Source organism: Hyperoodon ampullatus (genome assembly GCF_949752795.1).
Source record: "Hyperoodon ampullatus genome assembly, chromosome: 5".
Lineage (NCBI taxonomy): Eukaryota > Metazoa > Chordata > Mammalia > Artiodactyla > Ziphiidae > Hyperoodon > Hyperoodon ampullatus.
The window spans coordinates 47,138,565-47,159,547 of NC_136918.1; the positions used below are offsets into that span (position 1 = coordinate 47,138,565).

At 37.2% G+C, this 20,983-nt stretch overlaps 1 protein-coding gene across 1 annotated transcript in view; it reads left to right on the forward strand.

The window, feature by feature from the left end:
- MCF2L2 (MCF.2 cell line derived transforming sequence-like 2) overlaps positions 1-20,983 on the forward strand; it is a gene marked incomplete at both ends in the record, with an annotated part of 227,958 nt that overhangs the window by 39,333 nt on the left and 167,642 nt on the right. Inside the window, one exon of the mRNA XM_079705223.1 lies at positions 1,378-1,492. Coding sequence (XP_079561349.1) covers positions 1,378-1,492 — 115 coding nt within the window. The remainder of the gene's footprint in view (positions 1-1,377; positions 1,493-20,983) is intronic.

A 20,983-nucleotide genomic window follows, 5' to 3' on the forward strand; every position in this document is an offset into this window, starting at 1 on the left:
ACTGTTGTGGCCTCTCCGTTGCGGAGCACAGGCTCCGGACGCGCAGACTTAGCGGCCATGGCTCACGGACCTAACCGCTCCGCGGCATGTGGGATCTTCCCAGACCGGGGCACGAACCCGTGTCCCCTGCATCGGCAGGCGGACTCTCAACCACTGTGCCACCAGGGAAGCCCTGCACTTGCTTTTTATCCCAGCAGCCACCAAACCCCCAACTTCCCAAAGATGCAATGCCATTCAAAAGAATACCGCACAGTTTAATATTGAAATTCCAAACTACCTCAGGCTAGTAGCAAGCAAGGCATCTGACACATGCCAATTATTGCTGTTTTCCCCCCAGATTTAAAATATTCATGGTGGTTTTGTGAGTTCACTGTGGTTCCCTGTTTGGGAACCATGGAGCTGGAACATAGTCATGTGGGTATGTCTAGGGACAAAGAGATTGAGAAATATCATCTGTTTAATATAATCTGGTGGCCTCTGCTCCAATGACTGAAATATTTGAATATTAATTTTACACTTTTCTTCTCACAGGGATGTCTTATATTCCCTTGTAAGAGTTACTGAAAGGCAGCTGATTATTGCCTCCTTGCAAGAATAATAACCGTAATAATGGTTACCATTTATTGAGCACCTATATAATAATAAACACTCTGCTAAAGTGCTTTTCATATATGTTCTCACTTAATCCTCACAGTACCTTTTGAGGTAGGTACAGGTAATATGCCTATGACATAGATACATATGTATATATAAGGAAACTTGTATTTAAGTGTCTTGCTTAAAATCACATAGAGATTAAGTGGTAAAGCAGAATTTGAACAAGCCTGTCTGATTTTAGAGCCAACTCTCTCTCTCTCTGTTTTGTTTTTTTTTTTTTTTTTTTTTGGCCACGCCGTGCTGCATGCAGGATCTTAGTTCCCTGACCAGGGAGTGAACCTTTGTCCCCTGCAGTGGAAGTGCAGAGTCCTAACCACTGGACCGCCAGGGAACTCCCTAGAGCCAGCTCTCTTAACCACCATGCTCTTTCACCTTTGATATTTACTAACTACAAAAATAAAGAGCAATATTATGTATCTGTGTTGGCATTATTTACTATTCTACCTATGCTAAAAATATTTAAATCAGTGTTATCTTTTATACAGTAACTATCTTCAAAGGATTCAAAAATTGAATTCTCACAACACCCCTGAGTAAGCATGAAGGAGAGAGACTTGTTCGAAATAGTTCAGTGTCAACCTTCCCGCATTCTGCTCTGAAATAATATAGACAGAAAAGGGGGTGGCCGATGCACATCTCGATGTTAATTGAAGTCCCTTACCTGCAGAGGTGTGATGTGAAACATTTTGCTAACATCTTGACCACCTGTTTTTGTTGCAGGAGGCCGAGGGAAAGATGGTGCCCCCATCATCACTTTTCCAGAGTTTGTGGGGTTTAAACACATCCCAGATGAGGACTTTCTGAATGTCATGACCTACCTCACCAGCGTCCCCAGGTGAGCTGAACACAGTGCTCTGCTGCCTTCCTTGTCACTGTCTTTGTCCTGAATTTCCCATGTGGAAGGGCTGGGGTGAGATGGAATCTTCCCTGAGCAGAGCTCACACTGGCATATAACTTAGCGAGTTTTGCTTATCCATCAGTCACAGACAAGGGATGTGGAAAGAGACTAGAAAACAAAGTTACACGAGTATCGGTTTTGATTATGGTGTGCACATACGCAGTACTTAATAAACATTGTTGAGTGAATGAAAAATTGATTGAATCGCTAATGCTGCTCTTGTTTCTTCAGGTTCATTGCTCTAGATTAAGGTGATTCTGGCTTCCTGGGGCCTGTCGTCTCAGACACCTGGCCGCTGCTCAGGAAGATCAAGCCATGTTAAGAGTTATTTATCTCCCTCAAATAAGGAATTCAGGGGTAGATTTTATAGTTGTCATTGTCAGATGGAGAAACTAAGTCACAGAGCAAGGAAACTAAAAGTCCAGGAACAAAAACTGTGCCTAAAGCTGAGACCAAAACAGAGATGTTTTTGGGCATCTGCTACTTCCACCTCTCTGGCCCAGGTCTCACATATTTATGCCACTTAAGTCAATAAATAGCCAGATCTCCAAGGGATGGAATGTGGTACAGAGTTCATATTGGTGACAAACATTTTATAGACATAGATGGAGCTGGGCGTGGAGTCCAAACCCAGTTCTCCCAGAAAGCAGACTTGGCCAGGAAAGGCCCTACCCTCCATGGGTCTGTATTGCTTAGGATACTGTCTGTTACTTAATTGCTTTGTGGTTAGGAGTCTACACAACAGCCAGGGATGTGCTGTTTTGCTTGCTTTCCATCTGCCTCATATGATTTAGAGGTAAACACCAGCTCTGTGATTGAAAGGCCACCTGGAGTCTGATCCCACCTGCAGAGATTAGGAAGTTGATTAGTTTGCTTTAACCAAACCCACTCTTTTTTGGTTTTTTTGTTTTTGTTTTTTTTACCCTTCTTACTTCTTCTTCAGAGAAAGCTATGGATTTATTTTTAATGTACTTTTTCAAAATTCAGTACTTACATTTCACCATTTCCCCTGTTCTCTGCCTCTGATCCTGGAATATTGTATGCATTATGCAGACACGAGAGGATTTGGGCTTTGTTGGTTTGAGGGAAGGATGCTGTATATTTCTGGGTTTTGCTTACATGGTTCTGTCTACAGGAATGCCTTTGCCACCCTTCTAGGCCTGGCGAATTCCCGCACAATCATCAGCCCTTAGTCTGATCTCATTTCTTCAAGGAAACTTGCCCTGACCCCAGTTCTGCTCTCCCAGACTCTTTATTTCCACAGAACCCTGAGTGTACCCCTTGTATAATGCCACAGTATATGGAAATTATTTCTGCTTCTTCCATTAGACTGTGAACTAGTGAAGAGTAGGGGCCAATGCTTTTTTTTTCCCCCTTCTTTTCTTTTTTTTTAATTCCTAGCCCAGCACATAGTAGGTTCTCAAGAAGTGATGTTGGTGGAATTTCCAGTTCTGATATAATTCATCTCAATCAAAGCGTATTTGTTATAGGGTGAGAAGCGGGACGCTGCCAGATAGAGGGGAACCCCACTCCTCACTCCTGCCTTTTCCTCCCAGGGTTATAGGGAGTTGAACTTGGTCCCCCTCTTTGGCTCAATTGCCTCCCCAAACATTGACCTATCCTTCTGTGAGGAGCAGCAAGGAAGAAGGTGAGCAGGGAGGTAGGTAATGGGGGGAAGTGCCTTCTCCCCATTCTCATTATATTTGTTTTAAACTCACTGTCTAATTTTACTGAATCCCTGGATGCAGTCATGTGCTAAATGAAAAGTGTCATTTTCATCTTGTCCTTGCAGCCTTTTCTGAGTCATGCTGAGGACTGGACATTGAGTGCCATGTGACCCAGTGTAGAGAGAAGCATCGAGGGGTAGAAACCCTATCTCACAGGCAAAAAAGATAAGAAAAATCAAGAGGCTACTGTTCAGGCCCGTTTTCCCTTTTCTGCTCTATGCTTCTTGTATAATTTCTTGTGAACTAGGGAGTATTTTCCTTTCCTAGAATGCAGTTTGTCTCTTGAGAGAGAGTAGCTGTCTGACCAGTTATTCCTCTTTCCTCTTCCTGGCATTTGCTCCTACTTGCTCACTGCCCCACCCCTTGTTACTTTCAACATAAAACAGAGACAACGGGTAAGAAGGTCTGAAAGGAGAATTTGACCTGAACTTTGCTTCCCAGTTTCCACTTCAGTTTCCAAAGAATGAAACCACTCCTGTTCCTTTTATGATTCCTATTCATCACAATTTGCATCTTCCTAAATGTTACAGTGGCTACCAGGCACCAGAGCTTTTCCCAGGTTGCACAATGTTTTATAGGCAGGTGGAATGACCTACAACAACAAGGAAGAATTGACACACTAGAAGAGGAGAATGGCAGGATACTCAGCGCAGGGAAAGGAAAGCTCGATGCCCGAAATGAATAAGGATCTCTCATTGTGGGTGGGTTGGGTGAGTGCAGTAAGGCTTCCCACAGTAGCTCATTTTTTATCAGATCTTTGCTGAGTGCCATCAGTGTGTAGGGAGCTAGGTTAGGTGCCATAAAAGACCAAAAAGACCATAAGACAATATCTTGGATCTCAAGAGATTCATCACAGGACTCTGTTGTCATGATATTTTGTGAAATATGCAAAGAAAGTGCTATAGGAGCTCAGAAGAGAGAAAAGTCACTTCAGACAGGAAAAAACAAGGAAAGCTTCAAGAATGAAGTGGGCTTAAAGGATGGATAAGATTTCCACAGGTAGATCGGAGAGGGACATTTCAGAGAGAGAGAGAGAGAACGGGATGGTGTTTAAGAGCTTTGGACACAGGCCAAACTGGATTGAAATCCAGATTCTACGCTCCCCAGCTGTGTCTGGAGCAAATGACTTGGCTTCTATTTCCAACCCCCACTCCACTTCTGGATTTTGAAGTTTTAAATAGAGCTTGTTTGGGGAATTACAGACTATCCAGGTTGCCCAGAGCAGAGTGAAAATCCTTTTCAGATAGTAGTGAGAAATGAGACCTGGATAGACAGTGGGGAACAGACTGGGCAAGGCATTTTCCACCAAGTTAGGGAGTTCACTCACAGTGAGCAGGACCAGACCGTTGGAGGTTCTGAGGAGGAAAATGGCAACCAGATGAATTTGGTGGTGGTGTGCAGGATGGATCACAGGTAGTGGGGGAAAGGGGGCAGGGAGACCAATTAAGGGCTTCCGCCCCGGGATAGGTGCAAAGTGAAGAGGGAGTGAGCTGCATGATGGCAGGAGGGCTGGACAGAAGGGGATGGACAGGAAGGACAGGCACTGAGGACTGGTGGTTGTGAGGGAAGAGGGAGAGTGAGGAACTAATGATGATCCTCAGCTTTAGGAATTGTGTTCACAGTCACATCTTTTTGCTTTTACATGTCTGGGCACATGGAGTTGAGGTCTCATTTGAAAGCTGTCTCCAGTGGCTACAGATTGTAGCTGAGTGGCTTGAAAAGGCATTAGTGAAATATTCTGAGCCACAGAGATGGTCAACTATTTTAAAATCACAGTTGTTTTTCAAAAAATCAATATTTGTATAACTAAGCATGCATTTTTATTACCCTATTCCTCTATTCAGTTTCTTTGTTTTACTCATAGCTCTGAGTTCATTACCTGAGAGGGATTGGAGAAAGTACTTTTATTAGATGGTAACAAGAACTATATTTCATAACTGTGAATTTTATGATTATTTACTATTTCTGAAGGTCTTTTTCTATAATGAACCTGTCCAGAGGCCTATTTAAGTTTGAAGAATTCTTCCATGTCCCTTTTCCTCCCATAAAGCCTGATGAATAGTCTTTGAGAAGAGTTGTACCTCTTTTACAATACACTGTCTACCTCTTTTACAATACACTGTCTGATAAAATGCTGTCGGGCATTTCTACTTTAGGAAGAGAGGGAAGGAGGACAGTGTTATTATTTGGCCTGTGAATTATAATGAGACTTGCTCCTTTGTATTGAAAGACTGAATGGGATTATAGCAACCCGGCAGCTTTAGAAACCAGCCTCGCCAGAGAAGTGAGTTTGATCTGGGCCTTTTACTATTATGAAAACAGTGGAAAAGCCCCTGTTTTTAAGTGGCTTTGAATAGTATTAATAGGAAAGGTGCTGCTTTGATTGAGTAGTTAGGATAAGGTGTGTTATTTCCTGGACTGGCTATGGAATTGCTCCCCCAAATCAGGAAAATGGAATCATTCATTTGACTTCTAAGGATAGAGGTTCAGGGTAGGGAGTCTTATTGGGCTGCTGTCTTGCCCAGGGTGTATGGATTTGCTTCACAGCTCTCAGGAAGGATACCTTTGGAGACCAGACCTTAGGCACCCAACTGAGGCTCAAAATTAGAGAGCACCCCATGGATTTATTATGAATAAACGGTGACAATGGCAAGTAAGTCTTATATACCAGGAGAATTTGAATGGACTATATTAGAAGCCAGAAAAAAATTTAATATGCCAGATTCCTGGTCTTTGCTATGTTAAGAGCCAGGGTGTCTGACATTGTTTCTCCCCAGTAGAATGACCTAGTGTGTATATAACAGCTTTTCTTTGTTCATTTGTTTAAGTTATTGTTTTAGAATACCCATGCTGTATCCTGCCTTTGTGCCATCTATCCTGTACAGAGAGGAGCTCACTTTCCCTTTTCTGATAATTCAGGTTTCTTTAGACATTCAAAACACAGCCTCTTGCTTGAATTTAACAGTGCTAATGATTGTAAATATCTGGAATTTGTCCTTACTCAGTGGTATTATCAATTACAAACAAGATAATTGCTCTAGTTCTGTGAAAAATGCCATTGGTATTTTGATAGGGATTGTATTGAATCTGTAGATTGCCTTGGGTAGTATGGTCATTTTAACAATACTAATTCTTCTAATCCATGAACATGGTATATATTTCCATTTGTTTGTGTCATCTTCAATTTCTTTCATCAGTGTCATATCAATAGTTTTCTGAGTACAGGCCTTTTACCTCCTTAGTTAGATTTATTCCTAGGTGTTTTATTCTTTTTGATGCAATTGTAAATGGGATTGTTATCTTAATTTCTATTTCTGATAGTTTGTGTTAGTGTATAGAAATGCGACAGATTTCTGTATACTAATTTTGTATCCTGCAACTTTACTGAATTCATCGATGAGCCCTAGTAGTTTTCTGGTGGCATCTTTAGATTTTCTGTGTATAGTATCATGTCATCTGCAAACTGAGAGTTTTACTTTTTTCTTTCCAATTTTGATTCCTTTAATTTTTTTTTCTTGTTTGATTGCTGGGGCCAGGACTTCCAATATTATGTTGAATAAAAATGGCAAGAGTGGGCATCCTTATCTTGTTCCTGATCTTAGAAGGAAATGCCTTCAGCTTTTTACCATTGAGTATGATGTTAGCTGTGGCTTTATTTATTTTTTTATATTTATTTTTAATTGAAGTGTAGTTGATTTACAGTGTTGTGTTAGTTTCAGGTGTTCAGCAAAGTGATTCAGTTATACATATATTTATCTATTCTTTTTCAGATTCTTTTCCCTCGTAGGTTACTACAAAGTATTGAGTATAGTTCTCTGTGCTATACAGTAAGCCCTTGTTGTTTATCTATTTTGTATATAGTCGTGTGTACATGTTAATCCCAAACTCCTAATTTATCCCTCCCCCCCTTCCCCTTTGGTAACCATAAGTTTGTTTTCTATGTCTGTGGGTCTATTCCTGTTTCGTAAATGAGTTCATTTGTATCATTTTTTTAGATTCCACATATAAGTGATATCATATGATATTTGCCTTTCTCTGTCTGACTTACATCACTTAGTATGATAATCTCTAAGTCCATCCATGTAGCTACAAATGGCATTATTTCATTCTTTTTCATGGCTGAGTAATATTCATATATATATATATATATATATATATATATATATATATATATATACCACATCTTCTTTATTCATTCATCTGTTGATGGAAATTTAGGTTGGTTCCATGTCTTGGCTGTTGTAAATAGTGCTATAATGAACACTGGGGTGAATGTATCTTTTTGAATTAGAGTTTTGTCTGGATATATGCCCAGGAGTGGGATTGCAGGATCATATGATAACTCTACTTTTAGTTAGCTGTGGGCTTTATTATATTGAATTGTGTTCCCTCTCTGCCCACTTTGTTGAGAGTTTTTTTTATCATAAATGTATGTTGAATTTTGTCAAAAGCTTTTTCTGCATCTATTGAGATGATCATATGATTTTCCTTCTTTAATTTGTTAACATGGTGTAGTACATTGACTTATTTCTGGATATTGAATCATCCTTGCATCCATGGGGTAAATCCCACTTGATCATGGTGTATGATCCTTTTAGTGTGTTGTTGAATTTGGTTTGCTAATATTTTGTTGATGATTTTTGCATCTATGTTCATCAGAGATATTAGCCTGTAGTTTTCTTTTTTGGTGATATCTCTGTCTGGTTTTGGTATCAGGGTGATGCTGGCCTCATAGAATGAGTTAGGAAGTATTCCTTCCTCTGCAATTTTTTGGAATGGTTTGAGAAGGATAGGTGTTAACTCTTCTTTAAATGTTTGGTAGAATTCACCTGTGAAATGATCTGGTCCTGGACTTTTGTTGTTTTGGGAGTTTTTCTTATTATTGATTCAGTTTTTTTACTGGTAATTCATCTGTTCATACTTTCTATTCTTCATTGTTCAGTCTTGGAAGACTGTACAGTTCTAGGAATTTGTCCATTTCTTCTAGGTTGTCCATTTTATTGGCATATAATTGTTTATAGTAATCTCTTATGATAATTTGTATTTCTGTAGTATCTGTTGTAACTTCTTTTTCATTTCTGATTTTATTAATTTAGACCATCTCTTTTTTTCTTGATGACTCTGGCTAAAGGTTCATCAATTTTGTTTAGACCAAATAATTCTAAAATTGGTATGGAAACACAACAGATCCCGAATAGCCAAAACAATCTTAAGAAAGAAGAAAAAGCTGGAGGATCACACTCCCTGATTTCAAACTATACTACAAAGCTACAGTAATCAAAACAGTATGGCACTGGCACGAAAACAGATACATACATCAATGGAATGGAATAGAGAGCCCAGAAATGAACCCACAGTCATATGGGCAATTAATTTATGACAAACAGCCAAGAATATAGAATGGAGAAAAGACAGCTTCTTGAACAAGTGGTGTTGGGAAAACTGGATAGCTATATGCAAAAGAATCAAGCTAGACTACTCTCTCACACACATGCACAAAATAAATTCAAAATGGATTAAAGACTTAAATGTAAGACCTAAAACCATAAATCTCCTAGAAGAAAACATAGACTGTATGCTCTTTGACATAGTTTCTGTAGATTTTTTTGGATATGTCTCCACAGACAAGGAAAACAAAAGCAAAAATAAACAACTGGGACTACGTCAAACTAAAAAGCTTTTGCACAGTAAAGGAAACTGTCAATAAAACAAAAAGGCCACCTACTGAATGGAAGAAGATATTTGCAAATGATATATCTGATAAGGGGTTAATTCTCCAAAATATACAAAAAATTCATGTATTTCAACATTAAAAAACAAACAACCTAGTTAAAAAATGGGCAGAGGATCTGAATAGATATTTTTCCAGGGAAGATAAGCAGTTGGCCAACAGGCACATGAAAAGGTGCTCAACATCACTACTCATCGGGGAAATGCAAATCAAAACCACAATGAGATATCACCTCACACCTGTCAGAATGGCTATTATCAAAAATACAAAAAAATAACAAGTGTTGGTGAGGATGTGGAGAAAAGATTTTTATTTTATTTTATTTTTTATATCAAAGTATACTTGATTTACAATGTTGAGTTAGTTCCTGGTGTACAACAAAGTGATTCAGTGTTGTAGCTCTGCTGTTGAGCTATCACAGCTGAGTTCAGTAATTGAGGCAGAGACCATATGGCCTGCAAAGCCTAAAATATTTACTCTGCTTCTTTACAGAAAAAGTATGATGACTTTTAAGCTAGAATATTCTGACTGATAATACTTAGTGCACATTATTACTAAATTTAATGCAGTTGGGCTTACAGTGGTTAAGAATCTGCCTGCCAATGCAGGGGACATGGGTTCGAGCCCTGGTCCAGGAAGATCCCACATGCTGTGGAGCAGCTAAACCCATGCGCCACAACTACTGAGCCTGCGCTCTAGAGCCTGCGAGCCACAACTACTGAGCCTGTGTGCCACAACTACTGAAACCCGTGCACCTAGAGCCTGTGCTCCACAACAAGAGAAGCCACTGCAGTGAGAAGCCTGTGCACCGCAACGAAGAGTAGCCCTTGCTCACCGCAACCAGAGAAAAGCCCATATGCAGCAACGAAGACCCAATGCAGCCAAAAATAAATAAAATAAAATAAATTAATTTTTAAAAATTTAATGCAATGTTTATCGTTCCACTTAAGTTGTAAAGGTTATTCAGTCAGGGCTTCCCTGGTGGCGCAGTGGTTGAGAGTCCGCCTGCCGATGCAGGGGACATGGGTTCGTGCCCTGGTCCAGGAAGATCCCACATGCCGCAGAGCAGCTGGGCCCGTGAACCATGGCCGCTGAGCCTGCGTGTCCGGAGCCTGTGCTCCGCAACGGGAGAGGCCACAACAGTGAGAAGCCTGCGTACCGCAAAAAAAAAAAAAAAAAAAAAATCCCTAGAGTCCTTTAATGTTTAATATTGTGGACTAACTATGAATCCTCCTTCCCTATCATTTTCAGGCTTCCTTAAAATAGTAAGTAATAAATAGTAAAAAGTCATGTAATAATTAGTAAATAAGTAAATAGTATAAATAATAAAATAAAATAAATAGTAGACAATATGGTCATCCCTTGGTATAAACAGGGGATTGGTTCCAAGACCCTTGAGGATACCCAAATTTGCCTATGCTCAAATCCCTTATACAAAATTGCACAGTACAGTCGGCCCTCTGTATCCACAGATGCGGAACCTGCATATATGGAGGGCCAGTTGTACTTGTTGATTTACTACTGTGCATTTACATCTTTCTTTACTCTCATCCTTCAAGTTCTTCTACCTATATTCCAATTTCTTTCCATTACTAAGATTTATAATGTATTATACATCTTACTATAAATGTTTTTTTCTTTGATTATAGGTTGATCCTAAATGATAGAAATCAGTAGAATGCATTTATATATGTAATATAATTGGACGTCTAGAGTGAGAGATGTAATCCTAAGTCATTAAACCTGTGTCACTCAAAGGAGAATGCTATAAATGTTAAGGTAAAATAGGTTCTCTTTTCTCATACTCCATGGGTTGCTCAAAATCATGCCACAATTTAATTCATTTCATACTCGGACAATGACTTTTTATATACCTTTTCCCCTAGCATTTCTAATTGCCTTTTTTTTTTTCTCTTGTTTATAGAATGGCATATATCTATTGCATTATTAATATCTTATGGATTCTTTATCATAGAATTTGTCTAATGCATACATTAGACAAATTCTTTTGAGCCTCTCTGAGCTACTCTTATAATTAAAGGTGGTTGCTGTGTAAACCACCTGCTACAGGCTGTCAACCTGGGATTGCTTTTTATTCTGTCTCTGGGAAGGTCATTATTTCTTTTTGGGATTTCATTTTCATTAAAAAAACTTTCAAATTATTTCTTTTTTAGAAAGGGTGTATGGTAAGTGAATCTTACAAGATCTTGAATGTCAGAAAATGGCTCACTGTGACCTCACACTTGACTGACAGTCTGTCTGAGTATGGAATTTATGTAAAATAACATTCATCCATTGATTTCTGGCATTCAGCGTTACTGATAAAAGGTTGATCCTTGTAACAAGGATCTGAGTCTTCATAGGTAAGCTGCTTCTTTCTCCCCATAGGAAGCTTTTGGGGTTTTTTCTTTATGTTTTGCAGGTTTGAAATTTCAAACTTTTTCTTTCATTCTGCTGGGCCTTTGAACAGAAGATTCAAGTCTCTCTTAGGCTGAGAATTTTTTTTTCTGTCATTTCTTTGCTTATTTCTTTCTTACAACTCTGTTTTCTGCTTCTAGAACTCAAATTAGAGAGACATTGCATCTTCTGAATCTCTCTTCTGTGTCTTTAACTTTCTTTTGTATTTTTCATCTATCACTTTATATTTTAATATGTGTATATATGGTATATATCATATACAATACATATATATATATACACAATACGTATATATATATATATATATATATATATATATATATATATATATATATATATATATATATAAATTGTCTGTTCACGTCTTTGCTCTTTTTTCCCATTGAGTTTTCTATCTTTATTTTCCTGTCACTTTTGAGAATTCTTTATGGATTAGGGATATTAGCCCTTTATCTGTGATGTATGTTCCATATATTTTCTCTCAGCTTTTCATTTGTCCTTTAACTCTGCTTAGGATATTTTTTGCCATGTGAAATTTTTGTGTCATCAAATATATCAATGTTTCTTTTATTGCATCTGGATTTTGAGTCATTGTCAGAAAACTTTCGTATACCTGGGTTATAGAGGAATTCACCCAAGCTTTCTTGTAATACAGTATGATTTCACTTTTTACAGTTAGCCCTGATACAGTTGGTGTTTATTTCTGTGTGTGGTATGAAGTATAGATCTAAGTTTATCTTTTCCCAAATGGCTATTCAGTTATCCTAACACCATTAATTTTAAAAGCTCATCTTCACTTCAGTAATTTGAGAGCTAATTGGTCTGCCTATTCATAAGTGAGTAATATACTATTTTAATTATGAGGAGTTAAATATGTATAATATCTTCTAGGATTAATTCCCCCTCTCCTCCCAGGTCCTTAAGCTTTACTTACTTTTTTCATGTTTTCCTACTATTCTTTCTTGCTTTCTTTCTATGTCTATCTCCATTTAAAAAAAAAAAGAAAAAGAAAACTTGTTGGTCTTTTCATTGAGACTGTTAAATTTATAAATTTACTCAGGAAAAATGGACATATATATGGTGTTAAAATCATCCTATCAAGAACAAGAAAAGTCTTTCCATGTGTTAAAATCTACTTTTGTGTCTTTTAGGACTGTTTAAAATTTTCCTGACATAGTTTTGTATGTTTATTGTTAAGCTTATTCCTAAATATTTTATGTTTGTTGCTATTGTAAATGGGATAGCTCTACCATCATATCCATTAACTGGTAATTTTATCTGGTACTGAATTAGGTTTAGGTATCATTGTCATACTTGCTTCATAAATAGCATTTTGAAGTTTTCTTTCAGTTTTTAGGCTTGGAAACTATTTTTGTGGCATTGGGACTTTATACAGTCCTTGATGATTTGAATTCCCCTGTGAAATTCCCCTGTGAATCTGGGCCTTGATAACTTTATTTCCTCTATGGACATTGGTCTGTTTAAGCTTTACATTTCTAATGAGATCAATTTTGGTAAACTGTATTTTCCCAGAAAATTACCTATTTTTTTCTTGGTTTTTAAGTTTCTTTGCATAGAGGTATGCAAAGTAATTTTCCTAAAACAAATTTTCTTGTGTTTCAGTGGTTATTTTCCCTTTGCTATTTCTTAGTTTGTTTATCTGTGCTTTGTCCTTCCCCCCCCCTTGATTAAGTGAGTTGGTGGCTTATTTATTTTGTTAATTTAAAAAATGGAATTCTGAAAACATAGGAAAAACACTCTTTGACATAAACCACAGCAAGATCTTTTTTGACCCACCTCCTAGAGTAATGGAAATAAAAACAAAAATAAACAAATGGGACCTAATTAAACTTCAAAGCTTTTGCACAGCAAAGGAAACCATAATCAAGACAAAAGACAACCCTCAGAATGGGAGAAAATATTTGCAAATGAAACAACAGACAAAGGGTTAATCTCCAAAATATACAAACAGCTCATGGAGCTCAATTTCAAAAAACAAACAATTCAATTAAAAAATGGGCAGAAGTCCTAAATAGACATTTCACCAAAGAAGACATACAGATGGCCAAGAGGCACATAAAAAGATGCTCAACATCACTAATTATTAGAGAAATGCAAATCAAAACTACAGTGAGGTATCATCTCACACCGGTCAGAATGGCCATTATCAAAAAATCTAGAAAAAATAAATGCTGGAAAGGGTGTGGTGAAAAAGGAACCCTCCTGCACTGTTGGTGGGAATGTAAACTGATACAGCCACTATAGAGAACAGTATGGAAGTTCCTTAAAAAACTAAAAATAGAACTACCATATGACCCAGCAATTCCACTACTGGGCATATACCCTGAGAAAACCATAATTCAAAAAGAGACATGTACTGCAATGTTCATTGCAGCACTATTTACAGTAGCCAGGACATGGAGCCAACTTAAATGTCTATCGACAGATGAATGGATAAAGAAGATGTGGCACATATATACCATGGAATATTACTCAGCCATAAAAAGAAAGGAAATTGAGTTATTTGTAGTGAGGTGGATGGACCTAGAGTCTGTCATACAGAGTGAAGTAAGTCAGAAAGAGAAAAACAAATGCTGTATAATAAAGCATATATATGGAACCTAAAAAAAAAAATGGTACTGATGAACCTAGTTGCAGGGCAGGAATAAAGAGGTAAACATAGAGAATGGACTTGAGGACCTGGGGGATGGGGGAGGGGGAGCCTGGGGCGAAGTAAGAGTAGCATCGACATATATACACTACCGAATGTAAAATAGTTAGCTAGTGGGAAGCAGCAGCATAGCACAGGGAGATCAGCTTAGTGCTTTGCGATGACCTAGAGAGGTGGGATGGGGAGGGTGAGAGGGAGGCTCGGTGGGGAGGGGATGTGGGGATGTATGTGTGCATATGGCTGATTCCTTTTGTTGTACGACAGAGACTAACACAGTATTGTGAAGCAATCATACTCCAATAAAGATCTATTTAAAAAAATGAGATTCTGAAAAGGATGGAGAAATGGCAATGGTGATTGGGTAGGCTGTTAGCAATGTCTTCTACAATAAAAATCCTATTAGATATAAATAAATAAATAAAAAATAAAAATATTAACAATGGGATTCTGATTTTTAAATTAGATCTATTAGCTTTTCTCTTTTCTACCTTATTCACTCTGTCTTTCTCCTTAATATCTTCTTCGTTGTGCTTTCTTTTGGGTTGCTTTTTTTTTTTTTCTCATTTTTTGAGTTGAAAATTTTTTCTCTATTTTTTTTTTTTTTTTGTGGTACACCGGCCTCTCACTGCTGTGGCCTCTCCCATTGCGGAGCACAGGCTCCGGACGCGCAGGCTCAGCGGCCATGGCTCACGGGCCCAGCCGCTCCGCGGCATGTGGGATCCTCCCGGACCGGGGCACGAACCCGCGTCCCCTGCATTGGCAGGCAGACTGTCAACCGCTGCGCCACCAGGGAAGCCCTTTTCTCATTTTTTGAGTGTTATGAATTTTCTTGATCACTGCTTTGAATGTAGCCCATAAATTCTGATACGTAGTTTTGCGTTGGCCAAAACGTTCGTTTGGGTTTTGCTGTAAGATCCTACAGAAAAACCCAAACGAACTTTTTGGCCAACCCCCAGTATTTTCGTTATCACTGTATTTTAGCAATTCTCTAATTATATTTTATATTTCCCCCTGACTGAAGAGTTGTTTAATAGAAGGTTTTTAAAATTTCAGGTGTTTTCTTTGTAGCCCTATATCATGACTAATTTTTGTGGATGTTCCATGTGTGCTTGAAAAGAAGGTGAATCCTGTATTATCAGGAGATAAAGTCTAATACATTTCAATTAGCTCTTCCTTTTTGATTATGTTTTAGGTCTATAACCTTATTGACATGTTGTCTATTCTGTCTTGTACTGAAAGTGGTGTATTGAAATCTCCTATGTAAAATGTATTTCTGTCTGTTTCCTTGTATCTCCTGTAGTTTCTGCTTTAAAAAACTGGTTATTAGGGTATTTGGAGCATAGATATTTATGACTGTTATATCTCCATTGTGAATTGTGACTTTTAGCATTAAAAAGTGTTTCTTGTGATGTTTAATGCTTTATGGCTTAAATTCTACTTTGATACCAAGACTGAAATCCCTTGCTATTGTTTCCATTTGCCTAGTACACTTTTGCCAATTCCTTTATTTTTAGCCTTTCTGAATTACTTTGTTCTAGATCTTTTTCTTGGATACAGTATATAGTCGGTTTTTACTTTGTAAGTCAAATTGAAAATCTTTTTCTTATATTAAGTGCATTAAGCCTGTTCGTATTTATTGATATGACTGATATATTTGATCTCAATTTCGTCATTATTTTTCTTTTTTTAATTAATTTTTATTGGAGTATAGTTTCTTTACAATGCTGTGTTAGTTTCTGCTCTACAGCAAAGTGAATCAGTTAAATGTATACATATATCCACGCTTTTTTAGATTTTCTTCCCATTTAGGTCACCACAGATCATTGAGTAGGGTTACCTGTGCTAAACAGTATGTTTTCACTAGTTATCTATTCTATACCTAGTAGTGTATATATGTCAATCCCAATCTTCCAATTTGTCCCACCCCCATAAAATAACAACATATATTTCATGTTATAACTACTAGATGTATTATGTTATATTTACTGTATTTCTCTACATGATACGTTTTCTTTCCTTTTTAATTTTTTAACTTCTTTTGATATTTAGAAAGATTTGTGATTTTGTCCTTATATTTATGCCTTTTTAATGCCCTTAGTCCCTTTTCTAAAATATAACAATTTGCTATCTGGTTTTTTTAGTTTTCAGTAATATCCATTGATTCCCACCTGTTGCTTATACAACAATCAATGAACTTATTCTTTTCTCTCCCCTTCTCCTTTTTCCTTCTATCTTTTAACTTGGATTATTTCTATATCTTATTTTCCTACCATGGTTATTATTAGACTTACCATTAAATATGTTAAATTAATCCCTTTGCTGCAGTTTCCCCAAGTTATCTCTTAATTGGATGAAGGACAATCTTACTAGATTCTTCAAAAGGGGCTTATAGATACAGAATTCCCTGAGTTTTTTTTTACATGTTTATAACTGTTTTTCTATTGCCTTAATACTTGAAAGCCAGCTTGTCAGGATAAAAAATTCTTGGTTCACACATTTTGTTCATGAATTGTTGTAGAATGTTGTTCTATTCTCTCCATGATTTGTATACTACTTTAGAAAAGTATGGTGCCTGTCTGTTTCTCTTCTCCTGGTAAATTATTTGATCTTTTTCCTAGAGGTGCTTAGAATTTTTACTTTATCATTAAAGCCTAACAGTTTTACTAGGATATGTCTCAGAGTTGATTGTTTCAGATCAGTTTTCCCAGGTGCCTGCTAGTCCTTTTCAGGTTTATGTAGAATCAGGTCATTTATTGTTTTTGGAAAGTTTTCTTGTATTATACTTGTAGGTATTATTTCTGTTCCTTTGTTTTACTTTTAGTCTTTATGGACTCCAGTTACAAATATGTTGGTTCTTTTTCAGTCTGGCTTCTGTTTCCACCACTTTCTTTCTGACCTTTGTTATTGTTTCCTTTTTTTTCATTTTCATTCACTTGTTTGTTTTCTTTATGCTATTTACTGTCCCTTATTAAACTTTTGTTCACATATGTTATTGCTTGGCATCTTGTTACTTAGAGTCCATTTCTCGTATGATTTTGCTTCTACTTTTATTTTTCTGACTTCAATCAGAAAAATTTTCTGACTTTATTTCTTCTTTTCTTTACATATTAGAAAAGTCCTATTTCTGTTCTTGGTTTCTGAGTTTCTTATTTAAAGTGTCACCTGTGCCCCATCCCCTACATGATTGTTTATAGACATGTAATTCAGTTTGGAGAGCTGTTACAGCTTTTTGTCTGCTTAATAACTAATTTTTTGCAGGAATTTTCATTATCTAAAAAGTTTTTTAATAGACTTTTTTTAAGTTTACAGCAAAATTGAGTGGAAATTTCAGATATTTCCCATATACTCTCTGCCCCCCCCACACACACCCAACCTCCCCATTAACATCCAGCACCAGAGTGGTACATTTGTTACCACTGATGAACCTACATTGACACATCATTAACCCCCAGAGTCCATAATGTATATTAGGGTTCAGTCTTGGTGTTCTACATACTTTGGGTTTGGACAAATGTATGTTGACATGTATCCACCATTATAGTGTCATACAGAATAGTTTCACTGCCCTAAAAATCCTCTGTGCTCCACCTGTTCATCCATCCCATGCTCCCACCCCCCAACCCCTAGCAACCACTGATTTTTACTGTCTCCATAGTTTCGCAGTGTGCACAATGTTATGTAGTTGTAATCATACAGTATATAGCCTTTTAAGACTGACTTCTTTCACTTAGTAATATGCATTTAAGTTTCTTCCATGTCTTTTCATGACTTGACAACTCATTTCTTTTTATTACTGAATAATGTTTCACTGTCTGGATGTACTACAGTTTATCCTTTCACCTACTGAAAGAAATCTTGGTTGCTTCCAAGTTTTGACAATTATGAATAAAGCTGCAGTAAACATCCATATGTGAGGTTTTGTGTGGACATAAGTTTTCAACTTATTTAGGTAAATACCAAGGAGTACACTTGTTGGATTACATGGTATGAGTATGTTTAGTTTTGTAAGAAACTGTCAGACTGTATTTCAAAGTGACTGTATTACTTTGAATACCCACCAGCAATAAATGAGAGTTCCTGTTCCTCCACATCCTTGCCAAAATTTGGTATTGTCAGTACTTAGGATTTTGGTCATTCTAATAGATGTACAGTGGAATATCATTGTAGTTTTAACTTGCAATTTCCTAATGACATATGTTGTTAAACATCTTTTCATATGCTTATTTTCCACCTGTATATATTCTTTTGTGAGGTATCTGTTTTGGGTTTTTGCCCAGTTTTTAATTGGGTGGTTTGTTTTCTTATTGTTAAATTTTAAAAGTTCTTTGTATTTTGGATAATGGTTCTTTATCCAATATGTCTTTTGTAAATATTTTCTTTAAAAAAAATTTGCGGTTTGTCTCCTCATTCTCTTCAGGTTAAAAAGTTTTGATTCTTATTCTCTTTTTTTCCCCTTTATAGTAGACTTATATAGATGAATACTGCTTGCATCTTTGCAATTAGTAAACAGGTTTGGTGGTTTGGGGTGGTTTATAAGATTCCTAGTTCAAGAACACCATCTTTTGTTAGTATAGCTAAATATAGTTTCTTTTGTTGGTGGACTTAAAAAACTTTTTTTGGAAGTTAAGAGGAAGGGTGTGTATCCTTGATTTTTTTTTTTTTTTTTTTTTTGTCTTGTAGGATGCTAAATTTTACCTCTTGCTTCATTTTGTGTTTAGCACACAGTTACCACCTCTCCTTTCATTTCCTTTTCTCTCCCAGAAGGCTTGTCTTTCCAACACTGCCTCTTTGAGTCTTTCTCTACTCAGTACCCTGAGGTACGAGGACTCTTTTCAGTATCTTTGCACTTAGGGTGAACTTTTCTTTTCTGGGAATGGTTTTATCTCCATCCCCTCTTTTCTTGACTCTCCCTATGTATTAATCAGAGTTCTCCAGAGAAACAGAACCAATAAGATATATGTATATATATTATGGTTAATTTTATGAGTCAACCTGATTGGGCTAAGGGATGCCCATTTAGCTGGTAAAACATTATTTTTGGATGTGTCTATGAAGATATTTCTGGAAGAGATTAACATTTGAATTCATGAACTGAGTAAAGCAGATTGCCCTCCCCAATGTGAGTGGGTATCATCCAGTCCACTGAGTGCCTGAATAGAATAAAAAGGCAGAGTAAGGGTGAATTCTGTCTCTACTTGAGCTTGGACATCCATCTTTTCTTGCCCCTGGATATCAGTGCTCCTGGTTTTTGGGCTTTCAGACTCAGATCAGGCTTTACATCATCAGTTCCTCCATTCTCTGGCCTTGAACTTGGATTGAGTTACACCACTAGCATTTCTGGTTCGTTAGCTTGCAGATGGCAGATCATGGGACTTTTTGGTCTCTATAACTGCATGAGCCAATTCTTATAATAAATCTCTTTTTGATATATATCAATATATATCTCATTGGTTCTGTTTCTCTAGAGAACCCTGATATATAGATATAGATGTAGATATAGATATAGGTATAGATTTATTATAATGCATTGGCTTATCCAATTATGGAGGCTGAGAAGTCTCACAATCTGCCCTCTGCAGACTGGAGACCCAGGAAGGCCAGTGGTGTAGTTTGAAGGCCCAAAAGCCAAAGAGCCAATTTTGTAGATTTCAGTCCACGTTTGAAGGCCTGAGAGTCAGAAGCACTGAGGGCAGAAGATCAATGTCCCAGCTCAACACTCAGACCGAGAGAGAGCATGAATCCTCTCTTTCTTCAAATTTTTGTTCTATTCAGGCCCTCAGTGGGTTGGATGATGCCCACCCACGTTGGGGAGGGTATTCTGGACAAACCAGGATGGTTGGTCGCCCTACATTTGACTCAGTCTTATGGCAATGCAGTAAAGTTTCAGTTAATTAAATATTTTCTATACCTAGCTTACTGAAAAAGGCAAATCACAGAAAATATATTAATATTAGAGCTTAATTAAGAAAACATGTACCATATCAACCACAAAACTACTCTGGTATTTTGGGGTCAGAACACATTTACCTCAATCTCTTACACTCATATATTTATACTTAGTCATATTCAAATTTTGACTCATCAAAAATTCAATTATATTTGTTACAGAGGAATTACTAAGACTGGAAATGAAGGAATATAGTGTGAAAAGATTTTCCACACTAAGAGAGTGTGGGTTTTGTGGCTTGAGCATTGCTCTTGGAGTTAGAAGATTTGAATCTTAGCTCTGCACATAGCGTGTGACTTTGGACAAGTTATTATTATGTTTTAATCACCTTTGAGGGTGATTTTCCTCATCTATGAAGTGGAAATATTATCATCAATCTGGTTGTGAGGGTGGTTGTGAGGATTTTATTAAATAGTATTCATGCAGCTAATCTATCATAGGACCTTAGTGTTAAAAAGAACAATAGGGATTAAAACAGCCAAATGTTCCCTAAAGAAATGTGTTGTCTAGAAACCCCATTTCCTGTGCATTTGGTTTAGTTGAGGTTTTGACCCTTTTGTTGAACCAGATAGGGTGGAAAAATAAACCCCTCAGTAGTTGATATTACTGCATGTTTTTTAGAATGTATTCCTTATAGGAGGGACTATATTCAAAATCATTGTCATGATTCATTAACTCTTTTTTCTGAATTATGGCCGTACACAACTGTGGCCTGTACACAGTTGTGTCAGGAGACACAGTCCTTTATGTACACAGGTATATTCCCAGCAAATCCCACCCTGTTTACCCACATGCTCTGGTCTTGGGCCTTGGTCTGCAGGGAACTGAGAAGAGCCTTGTTGTGAGGGACATTTGCCCTTGGTTTGGCTGGGGAAGCCACCTATGCTGGCAGCTGTTTATTTCATAGATCAAAGAACATCCTGTGTTTACATAC